This window comes from Mastomys coucha, unplaced genomic scaffold (assembly GCF_008632895.1).
Source record: "Mastomys coucha isolate ucsf_1 unplaced genomic scaffold, UCSF_Mcou_1 pScaffold1, whole genome shotgun sequence".
Classification (NCBI taxonomy): Eukaryota; Metazoa; Chordata; class Mammalia; order Rodentia; family Muridae; genus Mastomys; species Mastomys coucha.
The window spans coordinates 78,173,079-78,185,067 of record NW_022196891.1 but is presented as its reverse complement, the minus strand read 5'-3'; the positions used below and the strand labels follow the sequence as shown (position 1 = coordinate 78,185,067).

Sequence of the window (11,989 nt, the reverse complement as noted above, 5' to 3'; positions counted from 1 at the left end):
ACAAACAGGACAGGACGTTCCCTTCATTTTGCACCTAGAGTCCCATATGATAGTACAGAATTAAACTAAGCACCTAAACTAAATATACATGCAACTTTTTCTTAAGAGGCAACTTGACTTAGTCCTAGCCCCATCTTGGTCATTTGTAGGAGGACAGAAGAGATAAAGCCAGGAGACAGAGGTCTAGAAGTCCCCTAGTGACCTCAGGAGTGTCAGAGGGCGAGATCCTACACAATCTTCCATACTGGGGAGTCCTAACAAGTCACACTCCTAGCGAAGGTTAGAAGCTGGGAAACGCTCCCCTGAGGAGGGTCACAGGAGCTGGTCTTGACAGAGAAACCCCATACAATCAGATTGTGGGGAAGACGGGAGGGCATCAGAAGAAATAAGCCCAGCACATTGGTGACAGTGACAAAGGGTTCACAGAGATGGCAAGAGATTAAAACCTTTCCATAAAAGTACACTGTACAATCTGAAACACATAATTGATGAGCTAATTGAAAATAAAATGAAAACAAAAAGCTTTTAAAAAGAGAGCTAGCCAAAAAGAAAGACTGAGATAAGACCTGATCCACTAGGGAATGCAAGACAACTATACATTTTTTTTATATGTGGGTAACTAGGTTACTAAAGGCTTCTGAATGTGCCGAATAGTATTTCAAAATTATTCACTGGCAAGGGGAGCTGAAACCTGTCTCTAAAAAGATCTAGAGTCAGACAACAGATTCCCAGTGTTTTACTACAGATAAAAAGGTGTACATGTATATGGATTTCATCAATTCAAAAACTTTTAAGAACCGTCTCGGCTACCCGGAAGGGGGAAAAGCTGAGATGTGCACACTAAGCTTGGATGGTGATCAAGTCCTATTCGTTGCTCTTTTCGTCCTTTCCCTCTCAGTTAATGAGTGGGAGCCTGGCCTGTAGTCAAATGGTTCTTTTCTTTATAAAAGCGACAGACTTTACTCAAACTAAGCTGCAGACTTGCTCCACCTGAAGGCTCCTAGGAACCTAGTAGATTACTATAAACCATTTTGCAGAGGGTAAATTTTGCCTAAACAATAACAACCTTCATGATAATGAGATTTCTAAAGTTACTGTACAGGGATCTACGAGGGCATCACCTAGCTAGTAATTCTGGCTCTGCGGGATATACTGTCTGTGCCCTATGAACCTCAGCTAAAACGAAGGTCTGCCTCAGGTGAATACAAACACGGTATGTGAGTCACCTTCCAATTACAGCTGACACCTGAAAGCATAGTTAAAGCATGACAGCCACAAAGCTAGATCTCTGTAAGACTGCCCTGGTCCTCCTGACTCTCTCCCGAGTCTCAAGATGAACCAGAGCTTGGGATTCTTGACAAATCATAGGCTAATTTTTATCACACTTCTAAATTAAAAAGGGTTGTCCCCCAAAGACCTCAAAATTACTAACCTGTGTTGTGAGTGTTGTAAACTTTAGGGACCTAAGGTGTATTGCTTGAGGCTGTTGAGGTTTGTCTGTCTGTTTAGTCTTTTTGTTGTTATTGTCATTTTGGGGTTTTTTTTCCCCTCCCAAAGAGAAGTCACCAAGGATTTCCTACACGTCGGGGGTGGGGGGGAATTATCTGTACACACCAGGTCTACATGCTACTGACACAACCACATGTTAATGACTAGGGGCCCTGTGGACCATTTGCCACTGAGTAACATACAGCTCCGGTTCTCTGCTGCTGTGTTTCTCCACCCAAGAGAGGCGGGACCGTGATACTCGGGCCACCTGAAAAAAAATCTCAAACCGGAGTCTGAACCGGTGTCCCAGTGCCCCGTCCATCCCAGAGGCAGCAGGAACCGGGACGGAGACCTCTGACTGAGCGAGCACTTCAAGACAAAAACAAACCCAGTAAAACGCCAAAGCCAAGCGCCTCTACACACCCCCAGCCTTTGAAACCTCTTGCCCCCAGGAGCTGTGACTGTTTTTCTCTCCCAGAGGGGAAAGGCAGTTACAGACGACTTCGCCAACCCAGGGTGGAGCCTGCTCTGCTCCGCTGTCCTCTCCCCCGTCCTGGGGTGACACGGATGCAACCACTGTGTGTGGTGCTTGGCTGTGGAAGTTCCAGTGTTCCCCACCCTGAAACGAGGCAGTGGTTAGTTAAACCCAGGGTGCGGAGCCCCAAGCCTTGTGGACAAGGGGGAGCCAGCCTAGCACACCCTGGTGCTCCCAAGTTACAGCTGCAAAACCAGGCCGCCGCCGGGCCCCACCCCGGCCCGGGGCCCGTGCGTCCGCGGCCCCCTCCGCGCCGGCTGCTCGCTCCTTTTCTGGGTCACTCCGGGTGCACGGCGAGGACACGATCTCTGCCACCCACCCCTTGCGGGGCCTCGGAGGGTGGCTGCGAACTCCCTGCCGGCCGAGCTCGCACGCCTGACCCGGGGAATTAGGGCGATCTCGCCCCGGCGAGCCAGGTCGAGCAGGGTCGCATCTCACCCGGGGTCGGGACCTCCCCCGACCCCCGACCGCCCTCGCCTTCACCCCACACCGCCTTACCCCGGGCGGCCGGCCCCGCACGTGCCGGGTGACAGCCCCCTATAGGTTCCATACCTGCTGCCGGAAGTGAGCGAGGAGGGCAGTATAGGCATTTCCTGTGACGCCAGCGCCCGGACTCCATTAGGCAGCAGCTGGGGGAAGAATCAACACACCAGGGAGCGGAGCGGCGCGGAGCGAGCACCGAGGCGGCCGCTGCCTCCGCCGCCGCCGCCGCCGCCTCCTCCGCCGCCTCCGCCGCCGCCGCTGTCCCGGGCTCCAGCGTCGGGCCCGCGCCCCCCCCAGTGCCCGCGAGCCCCCGGGCCGCGCCGCGAGCGCCTCCGGAGGGGGGGGGAAGGGCCCGGTCCTCCTTCTCCCCCTCCTCCCGCCCCGCCGACCCCCGCCGCGCCCCGCCGGCCTCCCACCACGGCCTCTCTCGGCGAGGAAACTCTGGCCTCCGCTTCCTCCTCCTCCGACTCGGACGCCGGCGGAGCCTCCCCGCCCCCGCGGAAGAAGCCCCGAGCCTCGGCGGCGGAGGGAGCAGGAGAGCCCGGGGCCTCGGCCGGCCGAGCAGGCCTCCCCCCCCCGCCCTCGCCCTCGCCCTCGCCCTCGCCGGCCGCCTCCTCCTCCGTGGTGGTGGTGGTGGGACTGCCTCCGGCCGCCCCCGCCGCCCCGCAGCGGAGCAGCGGCCACAGCCTGGTCAGCGGCGGCACCATGCAGGCCAACGGGGCGGGAGGAGGCGGCGGCGGGGGCGGCGGGGGCCAGGGCCAGACCCCGGAGCTCGCCTGCCTGTCGGCGCAGAACGGGGAGTCGTCCCCGTCGGCGACGTCCGCGGGGGACCTGGCCCACGCCAACGGGCTCCTGCCTGCCGCCCCCTCCGCCGCTGGCAACAATAGCAACAGCCTGAGTGTCAATAACGGGGTTCCCGGCGGGGCCTCCGCGGCCTCCGCCGCCGCCGCCGCCCAGGCCACCCCCGAGCTGGGCAGCAGCCTCAAGAAGAAGAAGCGGCTCTCGCAGTCCGATGAGGATGTCATTAGGCTCATAGGACAGCACCTCAATGGCCTAGGGCTCAAGTAAGTGTCCGTCCTACGACTGGGGAGGGCCCAGGCCGGGGTCGAGCCACCCACCGGGTGGGTTGCGGGGACGATCCCCGGGGCCCAGGGCGCAGGAGGCCGCGGACAGGCAGCCCTGGGAGGAGCGGAGGGGGAGGTCGAGGCCAGCCGAAGCGAAGCGTCTGGGCTGGGGGTGGGGGCCAGTGCAAAGCCCAGAGCGACCCCTCCCCACGCAGCTGGCTCTGGGGCTGGGCTGGCTCGTCCGTCCGAGGAGGCGGACACACCGAGGGTGTTTATGCAGGGGGGAGGAGGGGTGGATCAGAGCGGTGGAAATAATGAACCTCGGAGGATTTGTTTTTTCGAGTGTGTCTCAGAGGCATCTTTGTGGGACACCTCCCCACCCCCACCCCTGACCGACAACAGCCCAGGCAAACTACCAATCAGGAAGGACAGTCGCCTACAAGTGTTTATGGGAACTAAGGGGCTGTCGAGTAAATCTGATGGGAATAATGAAGTCAGATGCCCGGTGGAAGTCAGGCAGAGGTTGTGTGTGTGTGTTGTGTGTGAGCGCGCTAGAGGCCTAGCTAGCACTAGTAAAAATCCCACTTCAAAACCCAGGTTTGCCTTTTTTTGAAAATGTGTTGTCTGGTCTGGTGAATCATTGCTTCTCAAACACAGTTTGGGTGGCCATTAACGTGGGGGAGACACCGGGCTCAACCAAGACTCAACTGTTGTGTACACACACAGGAAAGAAAAGCTGAGGGAGTTGAGGTAGGGTTGGTGGGAGTGTTCTGGAGCTGAATGAAGGTGGCCGAGCCAGGAGCAGACCGAATAAACACGCAACAGTTTCCTAGCGGCAAGGCGAATTTTAAATGAAACTTTAAGGCGACCAGGGTTTTTGGTGTTGTTTGGTTTTGCTTTGTGTGTGTGTGTGTGTGTGTGTGTGTGTGTGTGTGTGTGTGTGCGCGCGCGCGCTCCTGAGTGCGCCTGTGCATTCGTTGGGAAAGGAGGAGTATTGCACTTCCTCAGAGTGACAGCGGTATTTTGACTTCCAAGCTGATAATTGCACTGTTGAGCTGAAAAATGGGGAGCGCTAAAGAAAACTAAAGCCATGAACAGCTCCCAAAGAAACATCTAGAAAGATTTCACTTAGGTCCCCAAAGGAGAAAGGATACGTGTGAAAATAAATTTTGTGAATGCTAACAGAATACATTACTGAGGGAAGCAGCAAGCTGACGGCAGCGGGCGGAAATACCTCGTGACTGTTTGGAGCCTACAGCAGAGTAAATTGGCTATTTTTAGTATGAAGAGAAAGGAAAGGGTTTGGGATGCTGGATTTGTTTTAATTTTAAAGATTGACCTAGCAGGATTTCCATACCAGCAGAATATCTGGAAGGAAAGCTCTACCTAACACAGGCCATGTCACCTTTATCTTATCTTTCAAAATGCTGTGCCATAGATAATGTCTAGACCCTAGTTTTGATTTAACCCATGTGTTAGAGCACGGTTTTAGAAGTTGTATGCTCCTTTAAACTTCAGAAACGTTAAATGACAAATGTAGGGAGGACTTACTTAATTTCAGTTTCAAGAAAGGTTTTTTTTTTGTTTGTTTTTAATTTGAAATGTAGGTGGTCTTTTCAGTCATTTACTTAATGAAGGGTTTTAAAGCTATTTTTCTTCTTGTTCATGAAGTTTATTAGGAAGAGAGAAGCCCTACAGTTGGTCAGGTCTTTTTCACACTGTATCTCTCCTGCAGCCAGACTGTTGATCTCCTCATGCAAGAGTCAGGATGTCGGTTAGAGCATCCTTCTGCTACCAAATTCCGAAATCATGTCATGGAAGGAGACTGGGATAAGGTAAAGTAGGGCGTAGAGCTGTGTGACTGCGGCTGCAACTATGTGTTTGATGGGAACTTTGTGACATTCTTGTTTTTCTTTTATATCATTCTTCTTGCAGGCAGAAAATGACCTGAATGAACTAAAGCCTTTAGTACATTCTCCTCATGCTATTGTGGTAAGAGGCGCACTTGAAATCTCTCAAACGTTGTTGGGAATAATTGTGGTAAATACACTTTTGTTCTTAGTTTCACATTTATGTTTATTTTAGGTTATTGATAACTATAGGCATCTGATCTTAAGAGGCTTGAAAGTAAATTTTATATAATTTATAAATGAATTGTTTATGATTGTAAGCTATGAACTTTAACTGTTTTAAGTCATACTTAGTAAATGTCATTTGAAACAATTGGTAATTTAAGCTTTATAAAAACTTAAAGATCTACTTTTAGTGCTGTTGATAGGAGCCTTATTATTGTTAGGGTTAAGAATAAAATATACTTTTTTTGTTTAAAATACACTTTTATATCACTCAAAGTACTCACTGTGTTTGTTAAAGTGAAAATATACTTGGGTGTGTATCTACCTTACAGCCTGAAGAAGCTGATACATTGGTTTTTCTGATAGTTGGAATAATATAGTTAAATCTAAGTATTACATGGGGCAGTGGTGGTGCACGCCTTTAATCCCAGCGCTTGGGAGGCAGAGGCAGGTGGGTTTCTGACTTCGAGGCCAGCCTGGTCTACAGAGTGAGTTCCAGGACAGCCAGGGTTACACAGAGAAACCGTCTCAAAAAACCAAACCAAACAAACAAAAAAACAACAACAAAAAAGATCTAATTATTACTGTTGATGTGCCCACCTTGTTCTTTCAAATTACAGAATGACAGGTGTGAAAGTTTGCAGGATAGCCTCACCTTGGGAGGGTTAGGTGCAGACTTGGCTATTGGGCCCTGCTTACCAATCCTTATTTTCTTGGCAAGATCAGTTTAACAGTTAACCATTGTTAGTCTCTTTCATAAACCTTGACTGGTTTAGTTTTGTTTTTTTGGTTTTTGTTTTTGTTTTTGTTTTTTTCTTATGCTGGTGGGTTTTAATTCCTTAGGAAAGGTATGTTTTGTTTTGTTTTTTAAAGCATGAGTGATTAGAAAGCATAGAGTCAGCTGCTGGCTTATAAACTTGTAGCTGATTCATGTATTGTCAAAAGAAGTTTCCTGTCTGGTGGGGGAGGGACAAAGGAGGGAGTAGGAAGTGAAGTAGGCTGGCAGCTGCTTGTTAAATGCTAGAGTGTGACCATTAACACTTCCTTTTTTAAATTGGGTCAAACATTAACCCTTTTTATCTTTGTTTATAAACTTGATAGAGTCATGGCTTTTTGTTTTTTAAAAACTTCGATGCAAAATAGTTTGAAATTCATTATATAATTCTGTGCAATAGTATAATCTTAGAAAGTATGACAAACATGAAGTTAGTTAAATTCATAGATCAACTCTTTCAATAAATACCCAAAATATTAAAAAAAAATTAAACCAGTATCAAGTCAAATGATTTAACTTAAGGAATAAAGAATTTCATAGTATAATTGAAAAATAAAAATGAGCTAAAGTGGGCTGGAGAGATGGCTCAGCGGTTAAGAGCGCCGATTGCTCTTCCAAAGGTTGTGAGTTCAAATTCCAGCAACCGCATGGTGGCTCACAACCACCTGTAATGAGATCTGACACCCTCTTCTGGAGTGTCTGAAGACAGCTACAGTGTACTTACATATAATAAGTAGATAAATAAATCTTTAAAAAAAAATGAGCTAAAGTAATTGAGCACCCACATTTGAAGGGATTAAATTTTTTTCAGGAATTAGAATGTGCCCTCAATTGATATATCTCTGCTTTAAAAAATGAGTGTTTTAATTGGAAAGTTTTTCACAATTTTTGGCTCAATCTGAATGAACTAAAACAAAGAAAATAAAGTGGCCCAAATCTGAATTGGGATTGATTGGTGGCTATAAAGAAATTATTTGTGGAGTATTCTGATGTGACTTCTTTGATTTTTTTTAAGTTTATTCAAATTGTATCTGTACTCTAGTGGTAAAAAATTTAATGGACTCACTTCTTTAAAACTTGATTTATAGTGGTTTGAGACTGCCCCATTAGAGACTTGAGTAGAAGCACGTGAACTGAAGAGAGGTAGTTCTAGGAAACAAGGAGAGATCCCTTCTTCTCACAGCCTCTTCAGTCTGTAGAACATTTTAGGAGCTAATAAGAGATGAAGATTAAATCTCTGGCTGAGCCTCACACCGTCAAACTGTTTAGGTATTTATACAAAGAAAGGGTCCAACTTTGGCTCCCCCAAGCACTGATGAGTCAATTGCTATAACGATTTAGGTCAGCATTTTTTTAAACTGTTCTTCGCCTTTCTGATATTGTTTGTTCCTTCCCAACTTCATAGCTAGAAGATCACTTATTAAGCTGGAATTTGTAATATATCTTAGAAGACAACTATGTGGGTTTTTAACATAATTACTTAATTATTTACCCAGACACTTAATGACATTGTAGTGTCAAGCAGCACGCTGTTACTCTTATTTCTTGTTATGGGAATTGAAGCCTGGCCCTGTCTGGGTTGGCTAGGGCTCTGTCACTGAGCCAAATTTCTAGCATTTAGGCTGAGCTTTGTTTTCTAAGCCTGAATGTTTTTATTGATCTAGTGTATTCCCTCCCTTTCCCTGCTCCACTGTACTCAGAATAGTAGGTGTTGTGGGTTTTAGATGTTAAGGTCATGAATTAACATTTTTCAGTCAATTTTGAGTTGATATGCTCTGCCATGTCTGATAAATCTGGATAGGCATTTGAGACTAAGAACAGAAAATTGCTCTTTACAAAGTCTCTTTCCTTTTTTAAAGTAATAGAAATAATCTAGACAAAAATGGAAAAAATACTGACTTGACATATAAAAATGAACTCATAAAGTCAAGTAAGAAAGAGCTTTGAGATCCATAGCTTAAATATAATTTATTTCTCCTTTCCTTGGAATTGGGGTTGATTGGGAAAATTTGCTTTATAACATCATTTCAGAGTTAAAGCCATCACAAAGTCAGGGTCCATGTGTGTACTATTTCTGTGTTTCGTCAGTGTTAAATTTAGTCTATTAATGTGGGGAAAGAACAATGATTCAGATACTGGGCAAGATGTGGGAGGGTCCAAGAATATATTTCAATTTCAGGGTTTTAAAAGAAAGAGAGGAGGGCTAGAGAGATAGCTTAGCTGTTAAGAGCACAGATTGCTTCTTCCAGAGGTCCTGAGTTCAATTCCCAGCAATCACATGGTGGCTCACAACCATCTGTAATGGGATCTGATGCCCTCTTCTGGTATGTTAGAAGATAGCAACACTGTACTCACATAAAATAAATAAAACTTAGGAAGGAAGGAGAGAGAGGGATGAAAATATTGTTGGGCCCAAAGACATTGAAAAGTCATCGGAGATCTAAAATAGTCGTCTAGAGGTCTAACTGGAAACTGGAGATTTCCTCATTGCTCTTCATCCTCTTTTTCAAAAGTTTCTGAGTTAGAGAGAGAGAGAGACAGAGAGACAGAGAGAAGGAGAGGAAGAGGGAGAGGGAGGAGGAGGAGATACCTGTGTGAGCAAGCCTCAGGATTGCCTGGTTTTTAACTTTGTCAGGGCTGAGCATCATTTATGCATTCAAAGGTCTTTATTTTCTTGAGTGTTTTATATTTTGAGCTTTACATTTAGGGAGATAAAATGCATTTCAAATGCATTTCATTGTTGCTGTGTGCCAGATTCTTAAGCTGAGTTCCAGGCAAATAAAGGCTTTTTCCTCAGCAAGCTCTCCAGCTGCGTTGGTCCAGCACCCTGTCAGTTGGTGTACATTAGGCCAAGCTTTGCTAGCCATGAGGTGTTGGTTATCTTTTTTTTTTTTTAAAGATTTATTTATTTTATTTTATACGTATGAGTACACTAGCTGTACAGATGGCCATGAGCCATCATGTGGCTGCTGGGAATTGAACTCAGGACTGCCCCGCTCGATCAGGCCTCTCTGCTTGCTCAGGCGTAATACACTGCAGCTGTCTTCAGATACACCAGAAGAGGGCGTCAGATCTCATTACAGGTGGTCGTGAGCCACCATGTGGTTGCTGGGATCCGAACTCAGGACCTTCGGAAGAGCAGTCCGTGCTCTTACCTGCTGAGCCATCTCGCCAGCCCCCAAGGTGTTGGTTATCTTAATGTGGATGAAGTGACTCTTTGAGAGTGTCCCCTCAGTATGTGTTGAGAAGTGTGTGTTTGTTTTGTTTTTTTTAATCCTGCCCCATCTTTGCCTCAGAGACTACAGTAACATGTTCTGCCAGGATCTAGATGAGAAAGTGGGGGATCAATAGCATTGAGTGCTGTCCAGCCTTGTACACTGGATGAGGAGGAAGGAGGTCTATGGCTTTATGATTAATAAGAATTTATCAAAGACTTACCCGGAACTAAAAGGAAAAAGAATGTTTCCCAAAGTCCTAATTTCTGAGAAAATTTAGTGAGGAAATGACTAGTTGCATATGGCATTGTTTTACATTGAATTAAAAATACACTAAATTGATGAAACCTTCAATACCATGCTAATAATGTAGAAGCTTCATTTTGTGAAATTAAATTTGTTTTCAGAAGATGGTGAGAGTAGCCCTAATAACTTGAAATACAAGCCCCCTATCCATCTTTTAGATTTTAAAATTTCATTTTGGGGTTTTGTCACCTGATGAACTTCAAAATATTCTTTTATTTGACTTATAAAAATAAGCTTAATGATACACACGCACGCACACATGCTTTCTAAAGCCTCTTGGTAGTTAGTCTGTTTCTGAGTCTTTAGAATTAGGTCAACTTTATGTGTAAAATGGGTAAGTGCAATTTTCCCAGTTTCAGAAGCGGGTCTTAGTTTAAAAGGTTTTTGGTTTTTATGTTTTTTGTTTTTTGTTTTTTGGTTTTTTTTTTTTTATGTCTTTTAAAGTTTTAAGATTAAATTACCAAACATAAGTAACATGTCTCACAGTGGATGTTTTTAAAATAGTTGCTTGGTTTATATAAAAGGGTTTTTGTGTCAGGTGAGGATTTATTAAATAAACTGTTGTATTTGAGACACAGTAGAATAACTTATATCTTCAAGATACTGCTTAATATAAAAATTTTATAACGTACTTCATCATACTCTTATTGTGTTGTTACATGGTAATTTCTGCACACTATTTTGTAACAACTTAGAAAACTTTTTCAAAGTAGACTTTGACTTTCTGTGGAGGTTTTGAATGTGATGAACATTCCTGTCACTGTGCTTGCTAACGCCCAAGTGTGAGGAGGTCGTTGCACACAGCGGGCCTTGGTTACCTTTAAAGTTAAAAGCCCTCCTAGATGAACGTTACTAGATGCTGCTTCCATCTAGGGAGAACCTCGAGGACTGATCATCATCTTCACGTTCAGAGTAAGATGATGTGTGACATTAAAAATACCAAAACCAAACCTTTCCCTGTGGAAAAAATGGGAAAGTGTCTCATAACTAAAAAGTGTTTTATCCTTGTGGATAGAGAATAAATAATATTCATCCATGCCTTTTTGCTAAACATGCTAGTGAACAGATTATTACAAATATACAGAGGTACTAGGTACTGAGGCTTCCTACAGGCCATTAAATCCAGCCAAGGGAGCTTGTGTTTGCCCAGTTCAGTTACAGGATCACCAAACTTTTGCATGCCAACCTGTAGTATGTATCTTGAGAAAGCCCGTTTGGGTTCAGATAAGCCCAAGTCTGGCGAGCTGCTTCTCTCCAGTGCTGCCTTCCAGTGCTCTGAGCTCCTCCCTCCCTCATAGTGGGTCTTTTTTGTATTGTTTGGGGGTTTCTAGTGTTGTTTTTGTGGTGCTAGAATCAAATCCAGAGCTCTACGTACTCTGCATGCACTGTCCCCCGAGCTATACCCCTGCTACATCATGTCTTGCAGTGACTCTTAACTGACATTTTTTTCACCAGTCTTTTCAAAGCTTGCTGCATAAGACCAGTTCATATCTGGTCAGAAATTTCGAAAAGCAAATTTGGAATTCTTGGAGTAGTTTTAAATATTGATATATAAAATTTAAAATTCTAAGGAAATGTAAGAACAGTATTCATTTTTTTTCTTATGTTACTAATGGACATTACTCATTCATTCAGAGTTCTATTGATGTGTGACCTTGAGAAGTCATATTTAACCTACGGTGACTCGCACCCAGACTATTCTGAGTCATCATGAAGCGTTGTAAAGTTATTTTCAGAAGGCATAGTAGATGGTTTCTACTGTTCTGTTTAGGCACAAACGTTTTCTGAAACTTCCAGCGACTTTTTCCCCTGACTGCTGCTTTCTGTCATGTCAGAGGATGAAGTTTCTGCTGCTGCAGCAAAAGTACCTGGAATACCTGGAGGACGGCAAGGTGCTGGAGGCACTTCAAGTTCTACGCTGCGAACTGACGCCGCTGAAGTATAATACAGAACGCATCCATGTTCTTAGTGGGTAAGGAAGTGGAGTGCTTAGACTCCAGGCTCATGAAGGGGCTATTTTATTTATAAATATATAAAAGTTTACTGTT

The 11,989-nt window shown here is 45.1% G+C and overlaps 1 protein-coding gene across 5 annotated transcripts in view; it reads left to right on the top strand.

Annotated features, from left to right (window-relative positions):
* Window positions 1–2,637: 2,637 nt before the first annotated feature.
* Wdr26 (WD repeat domain 26) overlaps window positions 2,638–11,989 on the top strand; it is a 39,550-nt gene continuing 30,198 nt past the window's right edge. For 3 of the 5 annotated variants that reach the window (XR_004109317.1, XR_004109316.1, XM_031336862.1), the window contains exons 1-4: window positions 2,638–3,570; window positions 5,306–5,405; window positions 5,506–5,610; window positions 11,777–11,913. Coding sequence is in view for 2 of the 5 variants with exons in the window: in XM_031336862.1 (XP_031192722.1) it covers window positions 3,212–3,570; window positions 5,306–5,405; window positions 5,506–5,610; window positions 11,777–11,913 (701 nt within the window). In the remaining 3 variants the exon portion in view is untranslated. The remainder of the gene's footprint in view (window positions 3,571–5,305; window positions 5,406–5,505; window positions 5,611–11,776; window positions 11,914–11,989) is intronic. The other 2 variants (XR_004109321.1, XM_031336865.1) reach the window with 1 other exon arrangement.